The sequence below is a fragment of the Aspergillus brunneoviolaceus genome (genome assembly GCF_003184695.1).
Source record: "Aspergillus brunneoviolaceus CBS 621.78 unplaced genomic scaffold BO95scaffold_18, whole genome shotgun sequence".
Lineage (NCBI taxonomy): Eukaryota > Fungi > Ascomycota > Eurotiomycetes > Eurotiales > Aspergillaceae > Aspergillus > Aspergillus brunneoviolaceus.
The window spans coordinates 45280-72302 of NW_020290748.1; the positions used below are offsets into that span (position 1 = coordinate 45280).

General features: G+C 54.1%; 8 protein-coding genes across 8 annotated transcripts; 5 read left to right on the forward strand and 3 right to left on the reverse strand.

Annotated features, from left to right (window-relative positions):
- Positions 1 to 271: 271 nt before the first annotated feature.
- BO95DRAFT_409306 (acetyl-CoA synthetase-like protein) lies at positions 272 to 7727 on the forward strand (the record flags this gene model as incomplete). The annotated part of the gene is made up of 3 exons (XM_025584134.1): positions 272 to 637; positions 691 to 7290; positions 7399 to 7727. 3 exons carry the CDS (start codon positions 272 to 274, stop codon positions 7579 to 7581), a joined length of 7149 nt encoding a protein of 2382 aa, XP_025444340.1. The 3' UTR covers positions 7582 to 7727.
- A 1127-nt stretch (positions 7728 to 8854) lies between these two features.
- On the reverse strand, positions 8855 to 11344 carry BO95DRAFT_472073 (Zn(II)2Cys6 transcription factor). The gene is made up of 3 exons (XM_025589627.1): positions 10990 to 11344; positions 10002 to 10939; positions 8855 to 9943 (listed from the first exon to the last, which is right to left on the reverse strand). The coding sequence occupies exons 1-3, from the start codon at positions 11258 to 11260 to the stop codon at positions 8885 to 8887; spliced, it is 2268 nt and encodes a 755-aa protein (XP_025444341.1). The 5' UTR covers positions 11261 to 11344; the 3' UTR covers positions 8855 to 8884.
- Positions 11345 to 11640: 296 nt separating this feature from the next.
- Positions 11641 to 12881, reverse strand: BO95DRAFT_461574 (uncharacterized protein; the record flags this gene model as incomplete). The annotated part of the gene is made up of 5 exons (XM_025588830.1): positions 11641 to 11898; positions 11949 to 12415; positions 12470 to 12547; positions 12608 to 12813; positions 12865 to 12881. The coding sequence occupies 5 exons, from the start codon at positions 12879 to 12881 to the stop codon at positions 11641 to 11643; spliced, it is 1026 nt and encodes a 341-aa protein (XP_025444342.1).
- Positions 12882 to 13351: 470 nt separating this feature from the next.
- BO95DRAFT_451467 (alpha-hydroxy acid oxidase) lies at positions 13352 to 14837 on the forward strand (the record flags this gene model as incomplete). The annotated part of the gene is made up of 8 exons (XM_025588078.1): positions 13352 to 13445; positions 13500 to 13533; positions 13581 to 13683; positions 13751 to 14138; positions 14199 to 14273; positions 14331 to 14584; positions 14638 to 14714; positions 14762 to 14837. 8 exons carry the CDS (start codon positions 13352 to 13354, stop codon positions 14835 to 14837), a joined length of 1101 nt encoding a protein of 366 aa, XP_025444343.1.
- Positions 14829 to 16441, forward strand: BO95DRAFT_70034 (isopenicillin N synthase family dioxygenase). Its single transcript, XM_025592150.1, has 5 exons — positions 14829 to 15073; positions 15128 to 15313; positions 15383 to 15757; positions 15809 to 16264; positions 16409 to 16441. Exons 1-4 carry the CDS (start codon positions 15040 to 15042, stop codon positions 16249 to 16251), a joined length of 1038 nt encoding a protein of 345 aa, XP_025444344.1. The 5' UTR covers positions 14829 to 15039; the 3' UTR covers positions 16252 to 16264; positions 16409 to 16441.
- Positions 16442 to 16939: 498 nt separating this feature from the next.
- On the forward strand, positions 16940 to 19464 carry BO95DRAFT_440857 (acyl-CoA oxidase). The gene is made up of 4 exons (XM_025586055.1): positions 16940 to 17410; positions 17479 to 17852; positions 17904 to 18570; positions 18624 to 19464. Exons 1-4 carry the CDS (start codon positions 17045 to 17047, stop codon positions 19299 to 19301), a joined length of 2085 nt encoding a protein of 694 aa, XP_025444345.1. The 5' UTR covers positions 16940 to 17044; the 3' UTR covers positions 19302 to 19464.
- A 748-nt stretch (positions 19465 to 20212) lies between these two features.
- On the forward strand, positions 20213 to 22800 carry BO95DRAFT_358067 (uncharacterized protein; the record flags this gene model as incomplete). The annotated part of the gene is made up of 3 exons (XM_025582388.1): positions 20213 to 20300; positions 20392 to 21067; positions 21417 to 22800. 3 exons carry the CDS (start codon positions 20213 to 20215, stop codon positions 22798 to 22800), a joined length of 2148 nt encoding a protein of 715 aa, XP_025444346.1.
- Positions 22801 to 23729: 929 nt separating this feature from the next.
- Positions 23730 to 26906, reverse strand: BO95DRAFT_358005 (acetyl-CoA synthetase-like protein; the record flags this gene model as incomplete). Its single annotated transcript, XM_025582383.1, has 2 exons — positions 23730 to 25475; positions 25503 to 26906. The coding sequence occupies 2 exons, from the start codon at positions 26904 to 26906 to the stop codon at positions 23730 to 23732; spliced, it is 3150 nt and encodes a 1049-aa protein (XP_025444347.1).
- Positions 26907 to 27023: the final 117 nt, after the last annotated feature.

A 27023-nucleotide genomic window follows, 5' to 3' on the forward strand; every position in this document is an offset into this window, starting at 1 on the left:
GCATGGACAGCGGTATGTAGGCATTCAGCGGGGGTTATTCTATATTCGGTCGCGCAAGGGTGATGTCTCTCAACCCCTGACTCGCCGGGCTACCTCTTGGTCATTCTGCAAAAATGTCCAGGGCAGAGCAAGCTGGACTGGTAATGATATCATCACCTTCAAAGCAATACCACGATCGTGGTCACGGTTGAATACTATATTCTCCAATACAGAGGCCCTGCCGCTCCCCTCAACCTCTTGATTTGTCTATACACGATAGAGCGGGCTCACCATGAACTTGTGTCTTGATCGTCATGTCATATCTTTTCCTCTAGATGAGGAATTGCTAGCGAGGTGGAGCGCGAGTGGGACATCTACGCCACCAGCGCATCCGCTCAAGGCAGCATGGGCGCTGTTACTTTCCCGAGTCTCGGGGGTACCGAAAAGCAAATTCGGAGTCATCGAGACGCCGATGACTTCGGTCGTTGATCCAAAGATCAATCCCATGAGTTCGGAGCTACCGCATGTAGAGACCTGGGCGATATCCGAAAATGCCGACATTGCTCTGCGGGATGCAGCCGAGGAGAGCACCGAGTGTCTCGTGGAAGCCGAGGCCACCTCTGCGATCATCATCAGCTGGGACGGTGAAACAGCCATTGTAAGTGGAGAATGAGACTGTCTTCATCGTGCCAGGCACTAATGGCCTCCGAGTTACCATCGACCTTTCAAACGGTTGTGCTTTTGAATTGCGGCCTGTCACCGGCTCAAATGTACATGAGTTTCTCGCGAGAGTTCCTCACAATAAGCATGGCCTGGGCACAATTGGCTTGTTGTGTTCGGCTCCTGGAGCAAATGATCCTGACTCCCGACTTGCCGCTTTTCAAGGTAGACTTTCTCGGCTCTTACGGCGAGAAGACGATTCGGCAATGGAATAATCCTTATTCCCTGTCCAGACCGAATGTTTGTATCCACACACTGATCCAGGAACAGTGCCACAGTCAGCCTGAGGCGGAAGCTCTGTGTGCCTGGGATGGCTCCGTCACATACGCCGAGTTGGATCGGCTATCGCTAGCAATCAGCATTCTGCTGCAGACCCATGGAGTCGGTTCTAATACGACTGTGCCGCTTCTCTTTGAGAAGTCTCAATGGACCGCGATCGCTATTTTGGGGGTGCTGCGGGCAGGTGGCGCTTTTGTTCTGTTGGATCCTACCCACCCGGTCCATCGTCTGGAGGAAATCTGTATCGAAGTGGAGGCAACAGTTGTCCTCACCTCTCGTTCACTGCACGAACTGGGCGGCCAAGTACATCGGCAAGCAATTGCAGTCCCGAGAGCCGAAATTGAGGTGGATGAATCAAACTGCCACCGGGCCTCGATCGTTAATCCATCCAATGCTGCTTATATCGCCTTCACTTCAGGATCGACTGGGAAGCCCAAGGGAATCGTGATCGAGCACCGGTCTTTCTGTGCGAATGCCCTAGCCCAGAATGCGGTCCAGAATCTGAACTCCCAGACTCGTGCTTTTCAGTTTGCCGCCCACGCCTTTGATAGCAGTATTCTGGAGATGCTCATGACGCTCATAGCCGGGGGGTGTGTCTGTATACCCTCGGAGGAACAGCGTCTGAATGGACTGTCGAACGCGATCAACACCCTCCAGGCCAACTGGCTGGAATTAACGCCGTCTGTGGCACGTTTCCTCCAACCTGATCTGATACCGGGGGTCAAGTCACTGCTACTCGTCGGTGAGCCAATGTCACGCAAGGATGTGAGCCAATGGGCCGATAGGGTCCAACTTTTGAATGCCTATGGCCCTGCTGAGTGCAGCGTGGTAACCACGATCCAGTCCCGCGTGAAGGCAAATGACCCGCAGAACATCGGGCGCTCCTACAGCGGTCACTGCTGGATCGTGAATCCTCATGATCAGGACCAGCTGGAGCCTCTGGGTGCCGTGGGGGAGTTGATTGTCAGTGGGCCGATCGTGGCCCGAGGCTATCTCAATTACCCGCGCCAGACTTCATTCATCAGCACGCCCCGTTGGGCGACCCGGTTCGGCGTCCCCGAGGATGAGCGGTTCTACAGGACTGGAGATCTTGCTCGGTATAATGTGGATGATGGGACGCTGCAATACATCGGGCGGAAAGACCGGGAGGTCAAAATCCATGGCCAGCGCATTGACCTGCAAGAAATCGAATATCTTGCGTCTCAGTACCAGAATGAAGTGGCCGCAGTCGTTGATGTGATTCAGCTTGGGGATAGCAGCGCAGGCAAGCTTCTGACGATCTTCTTGGCATACGCAGATAAAGACCTTTGTTCTGACAGCTGCAAGGGTCAGGTTGTCAGTGCAGATGCCGCCATGCGTTCTGTGTCTGTGGGTATGAAAGGCTGGCTTCAAGACTGTCTGCCCCCATATATGATTCCTACCAAATACGTCTGGGTGACTGGATTCCCTTTGACGCGAACGGGAAAGCTCGATCGACGGGCATTGATAGATTTGGGAACAGCAGCGACCCGCGCACGAACACACAATCCAGAAACAGAGTCGTCAACCATGGATGGCCACGAGGATGCTGACTTCGACCCCGATATGCTATCGAAAGAGGACCTTATCCGTTCACTATTTGCTGAGGTGTTGGATTGTCCTGGACAGGTCATCAGTATACATGATGACTTCTATGAACTGGGAGGAAACTCGCTGGCCGCGATTGAACTTGTCGCTCGCGCGCGCAGTCGAGGTCTGGAGGTCACAGTGGCAGAAGTCATCCGTTCTCAAACCGCCCATAAGATTGCCAGGTCCTCCTTGGAGACTGCAGAAAGCCCCGAAATTCCACCTTTTGCTCTGCTGGGAAACCATGACAGAGAAGAGATTCTATCGAATGCCGTCGTCCAGTGTCAGGTCATGCCCAGCCAGATCGAGGATATATACCCGTGCACCCCTCTACAAGAAGGTCTCATGTCGCTGTCAATCAAAAGGCCCGGGGCCTTCATTGGTACATACCAGTTCTCATTACCTTCTTCGACGAGCGTGACTCAGCTGCGTGCCGCATGGGAACGGCTTTGGGTAGCACATCCAATACTACGGACTCGGATCGTCTCGGCGAAGGATGGAACCATGATGCAGGTCGTCATAAAAGAAAATCTCCTTTGTAGGGAAGGACTATGCGCCGACGATGTCCGGAGATCAATGGGCTTCGGAACCCCACTCGCACGTTTGACAATTCAGCAACTCAATACCCCTGTTCTGTTTATTATCACGATTCACCACGCTATCTTTGATGGATGGTCGTACGTACAGCTGCTTGAGGACCTGCACAGTTTTTATCAAGGCCAGTTACCACCACCGCGGCCCGCATTCACTCAGTACATTCGATATCTTGCGTCATCGGATTCGCACAGGAGCCGTTCTTTCTGGAAGGACGAGCTCAAAGATTACCAGTCCCCAGTGTTCCCATCATCCTTGTCCCGGTGGCCATCAACCTTACCTCAGTGGCTTGTAAAAAGCCATCAGGTCTCCTTAGCCGGGCTTGATATCAATTGGAAGCTCGCAAACCAAATCAAGCTGGCATGGGCATTGGTCGTATCCTCCCAATCAAACTCCGACGATGTCATATACGGGCTGACTGTTACCGGCCGAAACGCTCCGGTTTCTGGGATTGATCGTATCACAGGTCCGACATTCACCACATTCCCATTCCGAACACAGCTGAACCAGAAGCTATCTGTCCAACAAACGTTAGCTGAACTGCAAGAACATGATGTATCCCTCATGCCATATGAGCACACGGGCCTCAAGAATATTGCGGAGTCAAGCCCAGAGGCAGCTTGGGCTTGCGGCTTTCAGAACCTTCTGACCGTCCGACTTCGCTCATCTCAGAGTACATCCTCAGCCTTCCTCGACTTACCTGAGAATGAAGCCGAAGACCTGAATTTTGCATCTTATCCTCTATCAATCGTGGTCCAACAGAAGGACAGTCTGCTGAAGATCAAAGCCTTCTATGACGGGGAAATTCTGACTCCCAGTTTTGTCCAGGACCTCCTCGATGACTTCGAAACCTTCCTGCAGCACGTCATCCAGCAGCCTCAATCCATCATCGGCGATCTGAAAAGCCTTATGTCTCAGCGATGGCAGCAGGTGGCTGAGATCAATACAGAAACTCATGATCACCCGTCGCCGAGGTGCCTTCACGACGCTATCCAGGGGCTTGGTATCACGCAGCCAGAATGGGAAGCTGTGTGCGCATGGGATGGCTCCCTGACGTACGAGGAGCTAATTACCATGGGACGTACTCTCGCAGGTCATCTTCAACTCTCGGGATCAGGTCCTGGGACGATTATCGGGATTTGTCTGAGGCGCACGAGGTTATTTCCCGTCGCGATTCTCGGCGTTTTGATGTCTGGAGCTGCTATGGTGTTGCTGGAGCCAGATTTCCCGCCGCAGCGTTTGAGCTGGATTCTGAACGACGTGGACGCGCAGTTTGTCATCTGCTCTCCGGGGTTACAGGAGAAGTTCGAGGGCAAAACCAAAACCACAAGGCAGATTATCCCCTTCGCATGGGATCTGGGAGAATGGAAGAGTTGCGATTCTTGGCTCCCACCACCGGTCAGCCCTAGCGATCCAATGTATGTTGCCTTTACCTCCGGATCGACCGGTACCCCCAAAGGGGTGGTTATAGAACATGGGATGGTCTACTCGACGATCCATGCCCACAAAGACGCTATCGGCGCAGCAAAGTCGTCCCGGTGCTTGCTTTTCGCCTCGCCGGCGTTCGACATCTGTCTGGCAGAAATATTCTTCATGCTTGCCACTGGAGGCTGCGTCTGTATTCCCTCCGAGAGCCAGCGCATGAATAGCCTGGGTGAGACCATGTCGGCCATGAGGGTGAATATGGCCATGTTGACCCCATCGGTGGCCCGGACCCTCTCACCGGAGAAGGTGCCATCTCTCCAGACACTGATCCTCGGAGGAGAGTCCCCCTCGGCGTCGGACCTGGCAACATGGGCCCCACGGGTACGTCTGCATCAGTCATACGGACCGGCGGAGTGCACCATGTACGCGTCGACGACACCTCAGTTGGCCCCCAATTCCGTTCTCAACAATGTGGGATCCTCTCTGAATGCGACTTATTGGATCGTCAACCCGGAAGATCACAATGAGCTTATGCCTGTTGGCTCAATGGGAGAGTTGCTGATTGGCGGTCCTCTTGTTGGCCGGGGCTATATCAACCGACCTAAAGAGTCCGCAGCCGCCTTCATCCAGGATCCGGCCTGGAGTCAGCAAATCCCTGCTCTGTTGGGCTCGAGACTGTACAAGACTGGAGACCTTGCCATCTTGAACCGGGACAAATCCTTGCTTCTGATTGGTAGAAAGGATACCCAGGTAAAGCTCCACGGACAACGCATTGAGCTGCACGAGGTTGAGCGTTGTGCCGAGGGCTTCGGACACGATCTTGCAGTAATTGTTGAGCTGGCGGAAATTCAGAGCGTTCAGAGATCGAGTCTGGTCGCGTTCGCCTACAATCCAGTCACGGTGGAGAGAACACTAGCTATGACCCCAGCTCTCGGTGACGATCAGATGCCATTCTTACCCCCGTCAGCAGACAATCGACAACTTTTTGCGGGCCTCCGACAGCATCTCCAACAGCACCTAGCACCGTTTATGGTACCGTCATTAATGCTAGAATTGTCGTGCCTGCCCCTAAGCCCAACCGGAAAGATCGACCGCAAGACACTTCGGCACGCTGCATCGATGCTTGACACGGAAACCCTGAGAATGCATCGGGGTGGTGTCGCTGGGTTAAAGACGGAACCAGTATCGCCCCAGGAGCAGTTTGTGCGTGCAAGCTTTGCCACCGCGTTGTCACTGGATGAGCAGACCATTGGGTTAGACGATAACTTCTTCGCTCTGGGCGGTGATTCCCTGAGCGCCATGCGGGTTTTGACCTTGTGTCGGCGGGGAAATATGAACATTTCCATGCATGAATTTCTCTCTCACGATACAGTATCTTCGCTTTGCGCTTATGTTCGCAGCTACCAGGACCAGTGTCCAGATCCTGCTTTCCAGAAGGGCGTGACTCCGAAGAATCACTCGGAGAGCGAATCTAGTTCTGTTTATTCTCGCGATGTCGCTCACGACTTCGAATTGATTCGATCTCAATTGACCTCGCTACAGTCGCATAACATCGAGGACATATATCCGTGCTCGGACGCTCACAACGGTATCTTGGAGTTGTATACATCCCAGTACACGAGTACGGCGATCTTCCAGATCCTCCCCGGCGGCTCATTGAGTGCGGTACAGGTGAGCAATGCCTGGAATCATCTTGTCAAGCGCCATGCAGCGTTGCGCACAATCCTCGTCGACGATCCCAAGGCCGTTGCAAAGAAACTCCAGGTCGTTCTGCACCCAGGCATCCTGCAGGACCCGATTTGCGCATCCAGCGGCACGGCACTTGCTGATTTGAGAAGCTCACGACCTGTTCAGTCGTGGGACCTTTCGCCTCTGTATCGGCTTTTCATCAGGCAGGATGATGGCGGAGAGGTGTTCATGCGGCTGGAGACGGGTGGGGCACTAATCGATGCTTTTTCCATGTCGATTCTCATGAGGGAGCTTTGTCTCATCCTCGACGGGCAGCCGTTGCCATCCATCAGTGTCACGTACCGCCAATACCTGACCCACCTACAGCAGCAACGACCGTCGGCCAAGGCCTTGCAATACTGGTCGCACGTGCTGTATGACTCTCAGCCATCACACCTCTCACGACGACCAGAGGAGACACCTTCGCCCTCTACCCCCCCCTCGCCGCGCGCGCAGACCCGCCGTCTCTCGCCAGCCCAATTCCATGACCTCAACGCGTTCTGGAGGGCCCACCGCCTCACGATCACGAACATCTGCCAGCTGGCCTGGGCCTTGACGCTCGGCCAGTACACCAACACTCGCGAGGTCTGCTTCGGCACGGTCACGTCCGGCCGCGAGGACCTCGACGTCTGGGACTCCGTGGGCTCCTTCTTCAACATCCTGCCCTGTCGCCTCGCCCTGGAAGCCAACATCGCGGTAGTGGAGGCCTTGAACCGGAACCAAGCGGAGATCCAACGACGAACCGAGCACCAGAACTGTTCCATGCCCGATATGGTCCGCAGATCCCGGGCGCAGCCAGACAATGATCTGGACCAGCAACTGTTCAATACGGTGTTGACCGTCCAAAACACCGTCTCGACCAACTCGCATCCCGCGCGCTCCCAAGACAAGGAGACTGCAGCTTCGACTGCTACCAGAAACACCCAAGTCGAGCTCCTTGACCTGGAAGATCCCACCGAAGTGAGTAGCCATCCCTCCAGCCATGCGCCCATTCCCCATTCTGGAACATAAGCCCTCCACCCAATAACCGAACTCATGGACACTCCAAAAGCTAATCCCGTGACACAGTACGACTTCTGTCTCGCGGTCCACACCTCGCCGGCCCAGATCGAGATCGAGCTCCGCTACTGGACGTCCACCGCCTCGGAGAAGTACGCCTCGGAGATTCTGGCCCGCATGCTCGAGTCTCTCGACCTGATCGTGCGGAACCCGACGGAGCCGCTGCAGAAGATCGTGCGGATGGAATCATAGTGTCCGCCCCACGTCTTTGGTCCAAATAACCAAAGGCCAGAAAGCAGGTTCTACAGTATTGTCGTTCAGAGGATTCTGGTCTGCAGTCTGCGGTCTGCAGTTTGCGGCTCTGCGGTCTCGCTGGCCAGGCTCCGGGGGGCGGGCGGCGTGTTGATATCTAGCCCTGCCCAGATAGCCTTGTGTGTACGTAATCGAATGAATTCATACTTGTTCTGTCTTCCACACTTCTTATAAAGTCTTTTCGTGTACTCTGATCCCGGTCGTGGGGTACATAGAACACAGCTAAACACAAGAGTGACTCACTCATATATCATTGCAACGGACTTTCTATAGCCGCATCAAACCGAAAGAGCAGTCCCCTCCCCTGGATAAACTGACATAGCGAAGATACGTGCCCCGTCCCAGAAATATACCATCCACAGCCGTACCAGGTGTGATCCTGAAGGCTCAGAAATATGCCATTCAAGCTATACCAGAGCCACCCCGGAAGAAAGCAGAGTCTAGCTGCTCTAGGCTCAGGTGGTGCGTGCCCCGTGAACGGACCAGTGCGTGCACCAAAGCTTGCACGAAGCCATCATGGATGTCCTCGCGTGCTGGCGTACGAGTACAGAAGCAGCGACATGCCCGGCTGCGGGGTACGGGGTGTGGGGTGTGGGCTAGGTACGTACGCACTATGACGAGCGTGAGCGGAATGGCCTGCCGAAACTATACTTTTCTGGAAGGGGAAGGAAGTGCTGGTAGGCGATGAAGCTGAGGGGACTGTTGACGGCTGCCGTTGTATTGCGAGGGTAGTTCGTTCCGGCCGGGGGAGAGTGAGTGGCATTTCCAGTGCGGGACGAGGGGGGATTAAGTTACAATACTTACTCCGGAGTTAGGGCATCTAAATGCATTTAGAGTCTTGTCTCCGAGATGAAAAGCTCCTCCCGTCAGGTGGAACCATATCATAAGGGTCTTATCTTCTGAGGATCGCTTTATCGTGCTCAATTGTTACGCTATCCCTCCTTTACCAGACTAATCAACCAGGATACTGTTTTGATTGTCCTCACCCACCCTGCCACCCACCCCGTTACGAAAGGGTGGAACATCAGGTGATCGCTTGTAGAGCAATAGGAGAGCTGTGCCGGCAGTGAAATGGGAGAGGTGAGGGGGAGCTGAGCGGTGGTGATGGGTGCTGGGTTTTAAATTGTGTATAGAGGTCGAACATAGATTGGGCATGGAAAGAATTGTTAAATGCTAAGCGCATTCCGTGTCATAATCTCGTTACTTCGTAGACACCGTGAGACATACTACAACCTAAGCCCCTCTAGGCAAGGATAGGCCAAATCTGCCCTCGCTTGGTCACATCCAACCACGTCGGGATGGACTCGCCGCGACTGGAGGTGATGTGCTCGTCTTGCTGCGTCCAGACATCCTTCATGACATCGCGCGCCACGCGGAACCCTGCGAACCCGCACCGCGCTTCTCCCTTGTCTAACAGTTTCAGGACTTCGCTCCGTCGCTCGAGGGTGGTCGCTTCGCACCCCGCAATGAACAGCGGCCACGCGGTGCCCGGCCCGGTCTGTCCTGCTTCAGTCAACGCAGCATCGAATTTGCTGAGCGACGAAACGACCTTGTCGACGTGGCCTTCGAGGATCAGCGGGTGTACCTCGCGGATGCGACGGTAGAAGAAGATGACCAGCGCCGAGTTCAGCGCCTCGAGGAGGTACTCGTGCGCCTGAGAGCACACCTCCGAGAGATTCGGAGACGTGCTTGCACTCTCGACTTTGCGCGAAGCTAAAGCGCAGACCATATTCTCGAGCCGGGCGCTGCGACGGTGCAGCGCATCCCAGGCTTCGATGCTGGCTTGCTTCACCTGCGGCGTCCGCCGGGCCACCCGGAAGGTCTCCATCACGTTGGCCAGGCGTGTCGTTTGGGAGACGAGACTCAGCCAGGTCTCCGGGATGCCATAGATTTGATGATACAGAGTATCCGGGTAGCTGCGGGAGTCTTGGAGGTGGATGTCATGGAGACCGACGTCTTGGCTCTTGGGTTCGTTGATATTCAAGTCGCTGTCGGACGGGCCGCGGGCTAGACGGAGGAAGTCGTCCAATCGGGATGTCTGTTCGCTCGTGGTACTAGATTTGTTGATGCTGTCAGACTTCTCAGATCGGAACGAGCATTTCAAGGCGTTCATGAAATGCTCTGAAGGAGTATAGTCGTGTAGGGTGTAGGTGCTTTCGCCGATGATCCGGAGCCAAGTGTATACGTGGTGAAGGAGGCGGGCTTTCTGGGATATGCGTCGCTTGGACAGGCCCCGCAAGCGCAGTAGTCGCTCAGCGTCGACCATATAGCATCTTGCGTCTTGCTGTTGGCCGCTGATAATCTACATGGCGTCAGTAAGATGCTGTAACTGTGGTTCGCAATTAATGCATGAAGCTTACAGCAAATTCGGTCAAGGCACAGATGGCCATCAGCTGGTCTTTGTACTTGGCAGCTTTCGGTTGAATCTCATGTCTTAGTGATGTTTGCATATGGTCCTTGGCCATATTATATGCGTGCTCAGCAATCGGTTGCCAGTTCACCCGAGACTCTGATGTATTCATCGATGGATTAACGGTCAAATGCAGCGCAGAACATGCCAGAAGGCAATATAGGTTCGCTAAGCGAGCATGGCTGATGTTCTGCGTCCCTAGAAAGGTCAAATCACTGTACGTCACCACTGCGGATGGCACATTCGTGATCTTCCACGGAGACTTTTGCTCGAGAGGAATGGCTGACATGCGAGAGATGACATGGTCTTGAAAATGTCGCAGCAGAAAGTGGGCATCAGCCAGCACATTGACCGGATCACTGGCCAGGGTCGAGGGTAGCTGCGGGATTAATGTCGATTGCGTTCCTTCCTGCTCCCCATTTGTATCGACGATTGGATCTGTTGTTCCTACCGCACCACCATTGACAGCAGCCTGTGCATCTGGCTCGAGGAAAAGAGCATCACCAATATCAAAAGCTGTTGAGATCATAGAGTCTGGCATTTGAAGGTCGATACTGAAGAGATCCGACCATTGTAGCAGATCGTTCATGTAAGCAATCGACTCCTGTGACAGTGACGGGCTTACGACCGAGCTGGTTTCAACCAGGGGTGCTTGTATTGCCGGAGGGCTCACGACCTCCGTGGCCCTGGAACTTTGTTGCTGCGAGGCAGTCTCTTCATGCTTCGGACCCGATAGATCCAGCACAGAGAAAGGCCCGACCACGATATTTTCCTCGGTAAGTCGGTCTGAATCCCTGGCCCGGCTATCGATCTCCGCTAAGGAGGCATCGATAGACCCCGATACTAGTTCCGAGCTCAAGGCATCACTCATGGAAAGCCGTGACTGCTCTGGATTGAGTCATTAGAGGCCATCATGGAGATGAGGCAGAGTCAATCACCTGTGTAAAGAACACGTCTCGGGCCCAACTTAGCCGGATCTTTCTTGACTTTCCAGTCCCTCGTTCGCGGCGGCGATTGATGCTTGCGTGCTGCTACCCAGCGAATATCGTCAGTGAACCCCTCACATGTCACCCCGCTGGCCCGGCACATCTGGCACGAGGGTCTCCGTTGATCGCATTTGGCATGTCGGCGACGACAGGTCTTGCAGGCTCCCAAAGCGTGGGTGCGACGGGATCGGTTGCCTGATGCCTTGGACCCTGCCATGGGCATCGGAAGTGGTTGACAATCGTAGCGATGGTATAATTAAGAATATTTGAGTATGAGACTCAGCTTGAATATCATGGGGAATATGGGGTAATGGAGAGGTTGTTGCTATATCAGGAAGCACGACAATCTGCAACCCCTCACTTTCCGCGGGATCCCTTTCCTTTTTCGCTGCGGTTCCTGTCGGAACGACTTGCTTCTTTGGGGTTAGTGGGGACGTCTGTCGATAGGGAAAAGAAATGGCGAAGACAGTTAAGTTATAATGATGTATGTTATGAACCAAGAAGAACATGCGAACAGAAGCCCAGGGCCAATCAAGAAAATGCATTAAAGATTGCGATGATGGCTTGGGGACATATGTTTGATTTCTAATCAAAGCCTTGAAGCTACGCCAAGCCCAAGTCCTCTACTTCAGCCCTGACAGCAAGCGGAATCTCCTCTTCCAACGTATGTCGTTCGGGCACCCAGTTCAAGTACTGGGGAGCTCTTTGCGCCACCTGTCTCGCGTTCGTACCCAGAATAACTGCAGCATGGGGCGTGATGGAGTCCGCCTCGCTAGGGTCAACCTCCTTCACAGAAGCTGAGTCTGCAAGACCGAGTTTGTAGACCTCCTGTGCGATGCGCTGTGAGATCTCCTTGAAGGACTAGTTGCTGTTAGCGGCTGGGGTACGACACGAACAGTCAATTCACTCACCAGCATCTCGGTGTTCACCGGAAAGTATAGCCCATCCTCATTCCACAACTCGCCGTCCGCATTATCTAGTGCTTTCTCCACCAACTTGACGAAGATGTTGCTCAAGTCTGCAATGTGGATGTTGTTCCAGGTGCTCTCGCCCTTACCCACTTGAACACCCTCCCGACGCTGCAGGTTGGCCCGCGCAAGCTCGGGAATTTGAATGCTTCGCTGCTTGACAGCGCCTCGGCCGCGACCATAGATAATCGGGCCGAAGATCAGAGCAGTCTTGGGTCGCGTGGCCGCCGGAGGCAAGGTGGCAACAAAGTTATCAACAATGCGCTTAGATGAGTAGCGTTTGATCAGCGCATGCACTTCCTCGGCGCCGTCGATGTCGCTGTAAATGCTGCTTGATGCCTGGCCGAAAGTGTTCCTTTCAATATCGGGCATGGAAAGAACGCTGGCGCCGGACATCTGAATCCAGTAGCCTGGTAATCACTATCAACTATTGCTCGCGTTTCAAATCGACCATCACTACTGACCAGGCTTCGTCCTAGCTTCTGCTGACAGACCACGTGCGATGGCTTCGACGCTCTTGATGTGGTTGGTGCTTGCGGCATCTATAGGGAGAGAATGTGGTTAGCAATATGATCGATGGAATTCAAAGAGAGCAAACTCACGGACGACAACGTCTGCTTGAGTGGCCTCCTTCTCAATGACAGCAGCAGCGTCTAGATCCCCCATCACCACACGCACGTTAGGGTAAGCAGCCTGGACTTTCTTCGCCTTCTCTTCGTCCCTCAAGAGGACACTGTAATCGCATTTGGGTAGAGCTGATCGAAGAGCGTGGAGGACTTCGCCGCCAATGTAGCCTGACGCACCAGTCCTGAAGAGTGGTGAGCATGATCTCGTGGGCTGTGGGGATGTTCGTTCTTACAGAAAGATCCTCGCCATAGTGAAGGGATTTGTGTCTGTTGCTGCGGTGTGAAACTCGATCTTCGATATGGTATTGTCAATGAGAGATGAGGGTGAAGGATGAGGGGAGAAGAAAGGACCCCGCGGTGTATGAGATGGACGGGGTCGAGTAGTAGGCCCGGATAGGAAGCTGGTCCCGGGGAAGACCTTCCTCGGCTGTAAAACAACTATATTGACGTGAAAGCAATCTCCCTCTATCCTAGACGATATCTCCGACCGGTGTTTGGAGATGCGGAATCTTGCATAGTAGATGCGCTGCGTCTTACTATGGCACTCTCATACCTTTTTGGGAAATCCCGTCCTAAAAAGTGTCATGCGCCAGTGTGCTTCCCTCTCATATAACACCAACAAGATGCTGAATGCAACACCCATTCTCTGCGGTCTAGCCATTACTCTCTTACCATCACCTTCTCCTAGCCCGACTTCTTTTCCCCTTGAATATCTTGAGAATGGCCCACCGTGGAGTGAGCTATGACAAAAATGTCAGCTGCATCGCAGATCTCAAGGCTCTTGGGAGCCAGAACCTCCCCGTGATGGTCAGAGGTATGCTGCTGCACCGAGCATGGCCAGCACAAGTGTCTAGCTAACGCGCAATAGAGTACTATAATGAGGGCGCCATGGATCTTATCACGTACGTCCAATTCAATTGTCACGCCTACATCCCTAACACAACTTCAGACTGCGTGAGAATGAGGCGGCGTTCGACCGGTACAAAATCCGCCCGCGCATCTTGATCAACGTAGACAAGGTGGACACTAGTACTGAGATTCTTGGCACTAAGGTACAGCACTTTCTCCATTCTCTCAATTTGGGTGTGTCGTACCGATACTAAACTCCTGTGCGAACAGGTATCCCTCCCTATCGGATTCAGCCCAGCAGCGTCACACAAACTTGCGCACCCCGACGGCGAGCTGGCAACTTCACGCGCTGCTGCCAATCATGGCATCTGCATGGGTCTTTCCTCATATTCGAACTATTCGCTGGAGGATGTGGCCAGTCAGGGCCGTGGGAATCCATATGTGATGCAGATGTGTGTTTTAAGGGATCGGTCAATCACGCTGCAGCTTCTGCGCCGAGCCGAGAAGGCAGGCTACAAGGCGCTTTTCTTGTCGGTAGATGTGCCTGTTTTAGGGAAACGGCTGAATGAGCACCGGAACAACTACACCCTGCCGGAGGATATGGAATGGCCGAATATCCTAAGTTGCGGCGGTGATACTTCCAACCGGACTGAGTACGGTAGGTTGAAAAATTCGGACCACGATGGTGCCCGCGCTTGCTGACTTGAGGTTGCGTAAGATCCAAGTTTGGACTGGGAAAGCACCATCCCCTGGCTCAGGGAAAATACAACGCTGCAAATTTGGTTGAAAGGAGGTAAGAACAAGCCTCAGCTGACTCGTCCGAGACCATCTCTTATGAACATCTCCACAGTATATACCCCCGAAGACGTTGAACTCGCCATTCAATACGGCCTGGACGGCGTCGTCATCTCCAACCACGGGGGTCGCCAACTCGACGGTGTCCCGGCGACTCTGGATGCTCTGCGAGAATGCGCACCGGTTGCCAAGGGTCGTATCCAGATCGCAATCGATGGAGGCATTCGACGCGGTTCCGACATCTTCAAGGCCATTGCTCTGGGCGCAGATTTCTGCTTCATCGGACGAATTCCGATCTGGGGATTGGCGGTACGAATTCTTTTTCATCTCCTGAGATGGCATAACTAATGACAAACCTCTAGTACGACGGTCAGAAAGGTGTGGAGCTGGCCATTCAGATCCTGCGCAACGAGCTAATGATCACGATGGCACTAGCTGGGTAAGGCTCCTGTTTATGAAGGTTCGTTCCATTGCTGATTCGAGTAGATGCCGTTCGATTAAGGAGATCCAAAGGAGGCATTTGTCGATCCTCAAACCAGATGGCGTTCTTTCCAAGCTTTGATAACAGAATGTTCTTTGTTTAGCCAGTCCGCCTTTGAACAATTCGATATTTAGCAGTTTAGCCCAAATTTAAGACTTCTTCATTTCTGTGCATCATTATTCATCAAAGTAGCTTGAAAGCCAGGGGATGCAAGTCCACGTGTCCAAGCGCTTACCCCGCAGTACTTCACTGAACTCAACACAAATCAGTCAACAGCAACACGATGGCCACAGCACCGCCTATAATTGACTTTGGAGGTTCGAGGCCGATATCAGATGTGGATATTATGCATCACTGACAATGCTTTGTAGTTTGGAATGAAGCCGATCCAGAAAAGAAAGCAACCCTCGTCCGGCAGATCCGAGAAGCTTGCGAGAGACACGGATTCTTCCAGCTGGTCAACCATGGTATTCCCCTTGACATTCAACAGAATGTTCTCGAGCAAGCCCGAACCCTGTTCAGTCTCCCAGCTGAGGTGAAAGAGAAATACAGCATGGGTAGGCCGCTCATTGAATCATCGATTTGGCTTAAGCGACTAGGGGTAAGCTGACCCGTAATACGACTAGACATCGGCACACCGAACCTGGGGTACGAACACCTTCGCGCACAGAACTTCGAAAAACGAGGACCCGGCGACTTGAAAGAAGGATTTTACCTCTGCCGAGAGCTGGCCCCAGATCATCCTGCCGTGCAGGCTGGGAAGTTCTCGCAGGGTGCGAACAAATATCCGGAAGAAATCAGTGATCCAGCGCAGTTTCGCGCTGTGGTGAATGACTACCACAGCCTCATGACCTGCCTGTCTCTGGAGATCTTCCGCATACTGGCATTGACATTAGATCTGCAAGAGGACTGGTTCGACGAGTTCTGCCGCGACTCAGCGACTATTCTGCGGCTGTTGCACTACCCGCCGCAGGAAACGGACGAGTCGAGCTTGGAGCGAGGTACGCAGAACCAACACCCCGACAAACAGCAGTACTGAGTCGCTTTTGCAGGCATCGGCGCGCATACGGATTTCGGTGGTCTCACTATCCTCCTGCAAGACGATAAAGGCGGACTTCAGGTCTGGGACCGCGAGGCATCTCAATGGGCAGATGTTGTCCCTGTACCCGGCGCGTTGGTGGTCAACCTGGGGAACATGATGATGCGCTGGACGAACGATCGATATTTATCCAACCTCCACCGAGTGATCAATCGAAGTGGAGAGGAGCGATACAGTGCGCCGTTCTTCTTTTCAGGCAACCCGGACTTTCTGGTGGAGTGTATTCCGAGTTGCAAGGGGGAAACGGAGGCGGCCAAATATCCTCCCATCACGGTGCAAGAGTGGATGCTGGCGCGGTATGCAGACACGTACGGGAACTCGCAGCAAGTTGAAGCTATGGCGGAATTATCAAAAGATACGGGGAACGCGATCGTTGTGGATCGGAACGTAGACTGAGCCTCATTTACTGGCATCGAGAGCGAGGGTGTGAGAGGTGCACGTGGACCATGCTGGTTCAGCTTCAACATGTGAGAGTGGATCTACCGGGCTCTCGTTTGTGGCCTCAGGCTAGTCACTTGCAAATCGGAACTCAATTTTAGGTCGCCTCGATAAGCATGCAACTGAGATTCTTCATAGTAGATAGAAAAGCCAGTGTTCGTTTGATATCCGACCAGAACTTTGAGCGCACCTCTCAGGAACATGGTGCTGTGATCTCATTCTCGAATAATCTATATATCATCATTGCATGGTGGCCAGGCTGGGCAGCACCACAAAGCAACTCACACAGCTTGTGACAATACATGTGAAGCTGAGTCCGACTCATCGCAGTCCTGATAGTTTGAAGCCATGAGACCAGCAATCGACACGAACTGCTGCTGATCTTAGCTCGTGATAAGTTAGCGTTTTGATAAACACGAGTGCTTGCATTGCAGCTGAGGGAGGATGACTCGGTAAAGATCGGTCCGATGGAGATTTGCGAGTCGGCAATTTTGCCTCTTCACCCCTCCCCGTATTCAGGCACCAAGGCTGCAACAAAACTTGCCTCGGTACTTACTGCATTGGGCCGCGCCGACAGCCGACGGGTCTCGACCGAATAATCCCAAGGCTGCTGGGCTTATTCTCGCTTCACCAACTTCCCCCCCCGGAATCTGGCCTCTTTATAACGCCTCCCCCACCCCCTGTCCCCCAGATTCATTTCCACAGTTTCTTCCAACGGCTTTTCTTTTCCCCAGATTCATTCTATCTTACAATGCCATCTCCACCTCCCGATTGGGTTCAGGCCCTCAAGCCGGCCGACCCGCAGGGCTCGCACTTGCTTCAAGAGGAGCGTGCTCAGTCTAATGTCGCAGTGGACAAGCTTGGTGAGCTGCTTCACACGAAAGATTTCCTTGACCGTCAAGACAAAATCCTGTCCATCCTCAAGTCGGAGAAAGTATTCGACAAGTCCGACAACCACACCTTAGGCCGGACCGAGCGCATTCAACGGTCCCTGGCCAAGGCCAAGCGGTTGCATCAGCTGGCTGAGCAAAACCGCTGGTCGGACGCCGAATTCCACACTGCAAATGACTTGCTTTCAGAGCCTACGCCTTATGGTCTGCATGCCACTATGTTTCTGGTATGTCTGGACCAATTCTCTGCCCATCCCGGTCTGGCCGAGAACTAATTGGTACTTCTTTGCGCTAGGTCACCTTGCGGGAACAAGGCACGCCGGAACAACACAAGCTTTTCTACGAGCCGGCTCAAAATTACAAGATCCTGGGATGCTATGCGCAAACGGAGTTGGGTCACGGGTCTAATGTCCGTGGACTCGAGACCACTGCTACCTGGAACCCGGAGGACAAGACATTTACCATCCACTCCCCTACGCTGACTGCCTCCAAGTGGTGGATCGGCTCTCTGGGACGTACCGCCAACCACGCGGTAGTGATGGCGCAGCTCTACATCAAGGGCAAGAACTACGGTCCTCACCCTTTCGTGGTGCAGATCCGTGACATGGAGACGCATCAGCCTTTGGAGAACGTATACGTGGGTGATATCGGACCGAAATTCGGATACAAGTGAGTACCGACCGTTATTTGCATGTTTAACATTTATGCTGACTCTCCCAGCACGATGGACAATGGTTTCCTTCTGTTCAACAAGGTCAAGATCCCCCATGTGAATATGCTGGCTCGCTTCTGTCGCGTGGACCAGGCGACTAGCGAGTACCAGCGCCCGGCTTCTCCTTCCTTGGTTTACGGTACCATGACTTGGGTCCGTTCCAACATTGTCCTCCAAGCTGGTGGTGTCCTTGCTCGCGGTGTTACCATCGCCACCCGGTACTGCGCTGTGCGTAGACAGTTCCAGGATCGCGATGCTAAGAGCCATGAAGGAGAGAACCAGGTGCTTAATTACAAGATGGTCCAGATCCGTCTCCTTCCCTTGCTTGCGTCGATGTATGCCCTGCACTTCACCGGTCGGGGCATGCAGCGACTCTACGAGGAGAACCAGACCCGCATGAAGGCTGCCTCGGAGCCGGGACAGGATAAGCGTGGTGCTGGGCCTGAGCAGTTGAGGGCTGGAGCGGATTTGTTGGCCGATCTCCATGCTACCTCTTGCGGTCTCAAGGCATTGGCTAGTACGACGGCTGGTGAAGGTCTTGAGGTGTGCCGTCGTGCCTGCGGTGGTCACGGATACAGCAGCTTCAGCGGCATTGGGCCCTGGTACTCGGATTATCTGCCTACGCTCACCTGGGAAGGCGACAATTACATGTTGACGCAGCAGGTGGCGAGATACGTAAGTGACGTGATGTTTTCGATATGCCAAGACACTTCCGCTGACTGATTTAGCTTTTGAAATCTGCTCGCGCTGTTCTTGCTGGCAAGGGAACCGGCAACGACACCTCCCAGATCTTGCAGACCTACCTCAGCCGTCGTGACAAGGGCGCGTCGTTTGACATCCTCGGTAACGATGCCGACATTGTGGCTGCCTTTGCTTGGCGCACGGCTCACATGACCTTCGAGGCGCTCAAGCACCGGGACGTCGAGAAGCGCTCGTGGAACAGTCTTCTGGTCGACTTCTGGCGCTTGTCGACTGCTCACTCCCAGTACCTGGCTGTCAAGAACTTCTACGAGGCCGTCAACTCGAAGGAGGTGGCGTCGGCCGTGGACGGAGCGACGACCGAGGTCCTGCAGAAGCTGTTCCGTCTGTACGCTCTGCACACCTTGGAGCGTGAGGCTTCCGAGTTCTTCTCGTCGAGCGCTGTCACGGTCCGCCAGATTGGCTTGGCACGGGAGAACGCGGTGATGAAGCTCCTGGATGAAATCCGGCCCCACGCGGTGCGGCTGGTGGATGCCTGGAAGATTCCGGACTGGCAGCTGGACAGCAGTCTGGGCAAGTATGATGGCGACGTCTACCCTGATCTGTTCCGCCGGGCCAGCCAGAACCCGGTCAACGATCTGGTGTTCGACCCCTATCCTTGGAACTCGGCTGTTCTGAAGAACATCCCGCCCAAGAGCAAGCTATAAATTGACCTGGACATTTCATTATGGTTATAGGGTGGGTAGATATAGATCTAGAAAGTCTATAGACTAGAGGCTAAAGGTGCGGCGAATACATGTAAATATGAAACAAGAAGCTTTCAAACCGGTCGATCCTTGGTAGTAGTTAGTTACTACTCGAGTAGGCCCCGTCTCGGGGAGGCTCCACTTTCTTCAACAATTGCCGTTGCCCGACAGAACGGATCACGGCTGAACAACATCCGTTGAAGATCTGCCTAGGCACTGCATCCCCAATCCAGGCCCATATCCTTCGACTCTAACTCGGGTGCGCATTTCCCACCCTTCCGGACTGCACAACCCCAACATAAGCTTCTTCAGGTGACGTCAAAACATCCACCGTCTCCACCCTGCTTAATAATTACTTCTTTGGAGAGAGAGAGAAAAAAGTGAGGCCACAATGGGGTAATCCAAGCCGGGGGGGGGGGGGCGAGTGACTATTTATTGTGTGGCAGTGACAGCTGCCAGCAACTCAACGACTCGCCCATAACCGCATATTATTATCCCCTACAATGAAGCAGATCATCAACCTCCCCGGGCCCAGCTGCAAGCTGGTCGACTCCCCGATCCCGGAGATCAACGACGACCAGGTGCTCATCCGGGTGGTCGTGTCCGGGTCCAACCCGAAGGACTGGAAGGTGCCCGAGCTGGCGGGCAGTGACGACGAGACGTTCGGGGAGCGATACGCGCACATCAAGGACGGGGTGAACCAGGGCGACGACATCGCGGGCGTGGTCGAGAAGGTGGGCGGGAATGTGTTTGAGTTCAAGGTGTGTGCCCTCCATCTCCATCTTCCTAAAGCATCGTCATCCATCATGGTATGCCAGAAACGCAACTAACCAGCCAAACAGCCCGGAGACCGCGTGGGCGCCTTCCACGAAATGCTGGCCCCCGGCGGCTCGTACGCCGAATACGCCGTCGCCTGGAGCCACACCACCTTCCACATCCCGGCCAAGGTGTCTTTCGAGGGTGTGTACCCTGGCCCCCCCCCCTTCCTTGGGTCATACCCAAACCCATGGCAAACACAGACACACAAAAACTAACACACCAACAGAAGCAGCAACCATCCCCCTCGCCGCGCTCACCGCCATCGTCTCGCTCTACCACCACCACCGCCTCCCGCTCCCCTGGACGCCCCCAGCCCCAGCCCCAGCCACCAAGCGCACCCCCCTCCTGATCTACGGCGGCAGCACCGCCGTCGGCGCCTTCGCCATCAAACTCGCCCGCCTCAGCAACATCCACCCCATCATCGCCATCGCCGGCCGCGGCGCCAGCTACATCTCCCGCTTCCTGGACCCGGCGCACGGCGACGCGATCGTCGACTACCGGGACGGCGCAGCCAAGACCATCGCAGGCGTGAAGGCCGCCCTCGCTGCCGCATCCCCCTCCCAGGGTTCGGAACTGAAGCTAGAACACATCCTCGACACGATCGTCAGCGAGACCAGCTCCGAGGTCATCCGCAATGTGGTCGCGCCCGGCGGCCAGGTCAACTACGTGCTGCCCTGTCCGTACGACGTATCGCCCGGCGTGAAGACCAACACGTGGGTGAGCAGTGCGCACGAGGTGGGCGGGGCGGCGGACGCAAGGGATCTGTGCTTTGTGTTTTGTCGGTGGTTTGGAAGGGCGCTGGCCGAGGGCACGTTCGAGGGCCATCCGTGGGAGGTCCGCGAGAAGGGGCTGTTGGGGGTCGAGGGCGCGATGCGGGATTTGCGGGATGGGAAGGCCAGTGCGGTCAAGTATGTGTTCCGGGTGGGGGAGACGCCCGGTTTGAAGGATTAGGGGCTTGATTTGTGGAAGAGGGTGAGATGCGCTGTACAGTACTTGGTTGCGTTGGCTTTGGTGGAAGATTTCGTTTATCATTGCAGTCGTGTTGGTAAATATAGATGATGATGTTTTGACTAGCTTATGGGAATGCAGAGAGAATAGATCTGTGGATGTGAGAGTCTGTCGGTCATCCCGGGTGGTGGTGTCGGTTTGAAGGGATGGGGGCTTGGGAACTATGATTCTGGCGACACCTACTGTTCTTGTTTGATGACAAGACGGAAAATAAGAGAGTTCAGAAATTCTGATAGTAATTCTTGAGAGCAACTGTATGTTCAACGCTTGTCTATGTACAATCTATAACACATTACATGTCAAAAATCGACGGCTTATACACCGACGGGTCGATGTACGGAGTACCGCCACGTCTCGTGAAGCCCCACCGGATCTGACTGGCCATGGAGATCTCCACATCCAGGTGCTGAGCGAAGGTCCAGGCCAAGCCGGGGTCCTTCTGGAATCCACGGCCAACGAGGATCACGTCAATGCCGTCCTTCTCCATGATTTCCTCGGCCTGACGACCGTTGGTGATGGCACCAACCGCCGACACAAGCAACTTGTCACCAACAGCCTTCTTGACCGCAGCGGCGAAAGGAACCTGGAAACCGGGGCTGGACTTCACCTTTTGGGCAGCGTGCACACCGCCGGAGCTGATGTCGATCAGATCGACGGCGCCCTGCTTGACCAGCTCCTGGGCGAACTGGATGGTGCTGTCGTTGTTCCAGCTCTGCTCGGGGAGGACCTCCTCCAGCCAGTCGGAAGCCGAGATGCGGAGGAAGATGGGCATGTTGGGGCCGACCGTGTCACGGGTCAGCTGGGCAATCTCCAAGGGGAGGCGGATGCGGTTCTCGAAAGAGCCACCGTACTCGTCGGTGCGGTTGTTGGCAGCGGGGGACAGGAAAGAAGAGAGAAGGTATCCGTGGGCGTTGTGGATCTCGATGAAGTCAACCCCGACCGCAAGCGCGCGCTTGACGGCAGCAACCCAGTCGTTCTTGAACTGGACGATGTCGTCCTTGGTCATCGCCTTGGGTTGGGGGAAGGAGTCGGCAAAGGCGATGTCGCTGGGTCCCTTGACGTTGTCCGGCCACCCGCCGACCTTCTCGGTGGCAACCACGGCGGTCGAGATCCAAGGAGCAACGGTGCTGGCCTTGCGTCCGGCGTGGGCCAACTGCACTCCGATCTTCTGGTTCTGGCTGTGCACGAACTCGACGACCTGGCGCATGGGCTCGATCTGCGAGTCCTTCCACAAACCCACGTCCTGCGGGGTGATACGACCCTCGGGCTGCACGGCAGTCGCCTCGATCATCATCAATCCGGGACCCCGCTGGGCGATCGAACCCAGGTGGGCAATGTGGTAGGGGGTCATGTGGCCATCCTGGGCACTGTATTGGCAGAGGGGCGCAAGCTAGAAACCGCAGAGTCAGCTATTAGCCCATTAAGTGCATGCAGACACACCACTTACACCGAGGCGGTTTTGGAAAGTAAGACCGCGGATGGTCAGAGGCTGATAGAGCTTGGGGACCGGCTTGCCGCTAGTCTGAGGATTGGCTGCCGTACCTGCGGGAGGATCCTGAGCGGGGGTGAAGTAGGAGATGCCCGGAGCGGGCGCGATATCAACGTCGGGGATAGACATGGTGAGGATGTGTAAAATGTCTTGGAATATGCCACACTGAGACTGATAAGGGCCTAACCGGACGACCAGCGACCTTTATACGGCCTGGATAGAATCCGTTGGAAACATGATTTGAAATCCAGAGTGGAGATGTTCAACCGCTCGAAATTCGGCATCCAAAGAGCTGATGGAGCAGACCCAACTTGCCGAACATTCTTCATCCAGGGCGGGCCCCCTTGATCACCTCCCCTTTCGGTATAAGTCTCCGTCCCGAATGTGGCTAAAATCAGGGCACATCATGGTTGTGCAGGTTTGTCAGCAGCACAATTTGTGCAATCAGACCAGAAAGTGTGGGGCCCTGGCCGCGTATCCGTCAATGGCGTTGAGTGCCTGGAAAGCCTCTGATGCAAAGTTTGCCCGAGGCAAAAGTATCTTCCAAGGTGGGCTCCACCAGTGGCACCAGTCGGCTTTACTCATATCAGATCACTGGTACAATCCAGCATTTTCAAGGCAGGGCAACTGGATTTGGGGACAGGATAAGCCGTTTCATGCATTGAGAATGTCTCCGATGCGCATACTTTAAGCAGTGGTTAGAGTGGGCCTGCAGCACTGCCCCGTGAGAATCAATTCAACGATTGGCAAATCAAGTCAAGTAAATCTGCTTACTGTTGACCGAAAATGACGGAAATACCTTGACGGCAGATCATGCCATGTCAAGAACCAGCAAATCGTATTGATGGAGAGGGGAGGATGATGCATCCGATGGATTTGAGAAAGCAGTAAGTATAAGGGAGAAAGCAGCAAGAAGCAAGAAGCAAGAAGCAAAAGATGTCGCATGATCGACGGACGGCGTGACTACCGCGGGGCGGGGCTGCCCATCACATCTACCACATCTACTTACTCTTACTCGGTCATGCCTCATCAACAATCATTCTGTTCGACTCTCGTCCTCCTCTGTCTCTTATCTAGTTACTTCTCTTGAATCTCGGCATCTTTCCACTCCCTTCTGGTTTCTTCCTCTTGTCTTTGCAAGGCAGGAATCCAGTCTCCACCAGATATGATACGCTTCTGACAAGGGCCTCCACAATCTCCTCCCGCTCAAAGACTGGCTCATGAGAATCATCCACCACATTGCTCGCAAACTGCCACTGGTTGTCTTCAAACCACTGCAGCACCGGAAGAAATGGATGGTCGGATCTAGAACTGACGTCTGAGCTTAGTGCGCGCATCCACTCGTCGTGTAGCGTGGTCTTCACCGTAATCCCCGTCTCCCGCTGCAGTATCGCACATAGCTCACCTAGCGTGAGCCCATCCCAGCAGTCGACGTCACGCTTAGACTGGGGTGTCCTTCTAGTTGTGCTCTCGACTACCAATCGTGCAATCTGATCAACGCCAGCTACAGGAATGTGCGCGTCGGTCAAATCCTCGCTGATCGCGCCAAGACTGAGAATGCTGGACGCAAGCCGCCACAGAAAGTCCTCCGTATGAGCGACACCCTCGGTCCTGGTTCCAACAATATAGCCAGGCTGAATCGTCTGAGCGGTTGGAAGATATGGGTCCTCAAGCCTGTAGACGTTGTCGTTGTACTGCTCCACTAACAGCCTCGACAACATCTTGGTCTGATCATATCCACTGGCATGCTCAAGCTTCCTCGCGATGTCTTTTTTTGATTCATCCGCTGCTGGAAGATACCCGCCTGAGACATAGGTCAGAGCACATGGGCTGGATCGCATCGCCACAGCAGAAAGAACCTCCACGGTACTGTCGACATTAGCCGGTCGGAGACTCTCATAAGAGTCAAGCCAGTTGACTCTCGCTCCGCTGTGGATAATGCCATCAATTCGGGTCTCGCTCAACTCTCCAGTGAGGCACTTCCATTTTTCAGCAGACAGCCCCAGTCTTTTCTTGCTCAAGTCTCCAAGCCAGATCTCGACACGCGGGTCCAGACTTCCCGTCCACCAGTCACCGATCTCAGCATGATATTGGATCTTTTGCTCGGCTTCGGATATCTCTTTTGCCCGGACTAACCCTACGATATGTCCGACATTGGGATCCGCTAGTAGACAGCGCAGCACTTGACTTCCAAGGAACCCGGTAATTGATGTCACAAATATGGTCTTCTTGGTGTGGTGAGGCACCAAGTTTATTTGCGGTAGGATATGGTTTAGCTCGTCGAGGATATCCACTGCCGTCTCATTGTCAGCCGCTCCGGCGTTACTGTGGAATAATTCTTCAAGTCGCCCGATTGTCAATCCTGGCTCCTGCAGTTTTTCAACCTTGATTTCCATTCCCCAGTCTCGTCGCATGATCCCGGTTAGTTGCGCCGTTTCAACGGAATTAAGCCCTACACTTGAGACCGGAAAGTCATGATCTCGGAGACACTCAGCGACAGGATCCTGTCTGGCTTCTAATATATCTGCGACTATGTTGCTAAGCTTGACGGCGAACTCTCTTCTCGGATCGATCTTCTCCCACTGTGTCATGGAAGAGGCTCCTGGTCTGTGCGCAACTAGCTCTGTGCCGTTCATTCGAGAAATTGATGCACGCAAACGCTGTCTATCTTTCTTTTTCGACTCGGTCAATAGGATTAACCCGATGGGTATAAATACCGTGGATATCATATACGAAGGCAATTGTCCTTTCAGTGCCGCATGCATGTCGTCAGCCAACGACGGAATGATATCATGCGGAGTCTCGACGTAAGCCATAATCTACTGATTCTCTTCTTTCCCGTCAACGCTGGCCAGGACGACTGCAGCTTTACGCGGAGCGATCACGGATTCAATGACTCTCTCGATCTCAGTCAGCTCAACACGCATGCCGCGGATTTTAACGAAGCCGCTCTCGCGACCAATAAAGATGGCATCGCCCTCAGCATCGAGCCTAGCAAGATCACCGGTTCTATACATTGGAACCCCTGCGGTGTCTTGGAAGTGAGCATACCACTTCGGAGTTTCAATGAATGCTGATGAAGTCTGGTCTGGTTCGTCCAGGTAACCCTTCCCGAGATATGGAGACTGAATGAGTAGCTCGCCTATAGCGCCGATGGGGAGTAACCTTTCCACGTTGTCTGGATCCACAACCCAGCAATTGGCTCGGATGCCTCTCCCAATACTCTTAGGGTGATCGTCTGACTTCATGCCGGTCTTGATCGTATCCCACACGGATGTTTCTGTGGTGCCGTATAGGTTATTGAGCGTGACGTGTCGAGACCAATTGCGAAGAATGTTTGAGCTTGGCGCATCGCCTCCGATGGAAATTTCTCTGAGCGAAGGCAAGCTTGCTGGCTCGAGCTGGGCGACCACTGCTGGAGTCAAGGTGGCATCTGTGACTTCGAGCTTGCGCATAACTGATTGCAGGTCCTCTACCTTTTCTTCCGGCGATGGAACACAAACAGTCCCCCCAACAATCAAAGGCCCAAAAATCTCCAGAATGCTGGCATCAAATGAAAACGAAGCATATTGCAGTTGGGGTGTATCCGAGCCCATGTGCAAGGCCTCGGTAACATCTTGCAAGCCTCCAGCGACTGCTTGGTGTATATGCACCACGCCTTTGGGCTTACCTGTACTTCCGGACGTGAACATGATATACGCAACCTGCCAAGGGTCGTTGGCCGTCTCCGTGTGCCAGCCCTCTGGGGCTTGTAGCTGCATTAGGCTGGGGAGTGTGATGACCTCGATGTTCTGACGAACGGACTCGCTGATTCTGTCGGTGAGCTTTGTCTGGGTGATCAATGCTTGGATTTCCGTTTTCTGGGCAATATAGGCCAGTCGGTCCCCCGGACATGAAGCATCGAGCGGAATTAAAGCTGCTCCTGCACGCAGGACACCTATGATGACTACAATCGCCCATGCGGACTTTTCCAGGTAGACTGCGACTCTGCTGCCTGGTTTGATGCCTCTGGCCGCTAGCTCGTGGGCAATTGCCGCAGACATCTCGCCAAGCTGCTGGAATGTAAGTTTCTCAGTGGTGCTGCGTATCGCAATGTTCTCAGGGGTTGATCGGTAGTGTCGATTGATCAATCCATGGATTGTTCCCGGTGATCTTGGGGTCAGGTCCGCGTGCCACTTCTTGAATTGTTTGATATCATATTCTGTGGCAAGATTGAGGTGGGCTATCTTCGAAGATGGAATGTCTGTCATCGCCTTCCATATGTTTTTATATGCTTCAACAACGGCTGACAGATCGGCTGATGGCTCGCGGGCATGGGAGTATATCCGAGCAGTCACTCCCATCTTCGTCGGATGAAGACTGGCTAT

Coding starts and splice junctions, on each gene's coding strand:
- BO95DRAFT_472073 (XM_025589627.1), bottom strand. CDS start 11,260: ATGCCCATGGCAGGGTCCAAGGCATCAGGCAACCGATCCCGTCGCACC. Junction 10,940..10,989: donor GAGACGTGTTCTTTACACAG/GTGATTGACTCT, acceptor GACTCAATCCAG/AGCAGTCACGGCTTTCCATG. Junction 9,944..10,001: donor GTGCCTTGACCGAATTTGCT/GTAAGCTTCATG, acceptor GACGCCATGTAG/ATTATCAGCGGCCAACAGCA.
- BO95DRAFT_70034 (XM_025592150.1), top strand. CDS start 15,040: ATGGCCACAGCACCGCCTATAATTGACTTTGGAG. Junction 15,314..15,382: donor GAAAGAGAAATACAGCATGG/GTAGGCCGCTCA, acceptor TAATACGACTAG/ACATCGGCACACCGAACCTG. Junction 15,758..15,808: donor CGAGTCGAGCTTGGAGCGAG/GTACGCAGAACC, acceptor TCGCTTTTGCAG/GCATCGGCGCGCATACGGAT.
- BO95DRAFT_440857 (XM_025586055.1), top strand. CDS start 17,045: ATGCCATCTCCACCTCCCGATTGGGTTCAGGCCCTCAAGCCGGCCGAC. Junction 17,411..17,478: donor TGCATGCCACTATGTTTCTG/GTATGTCTGGAC, acceptor TCTTTGCGCTAG/GTCACCTTGCGGGAACAAGG. Junction 18,571..18,623: donor CGCAGCAGGTGGCGAGATAC/GTAAGTGACGTG, acceptor TGACTGATTTAG/CTTTTGAAATCTGCTCGCGC.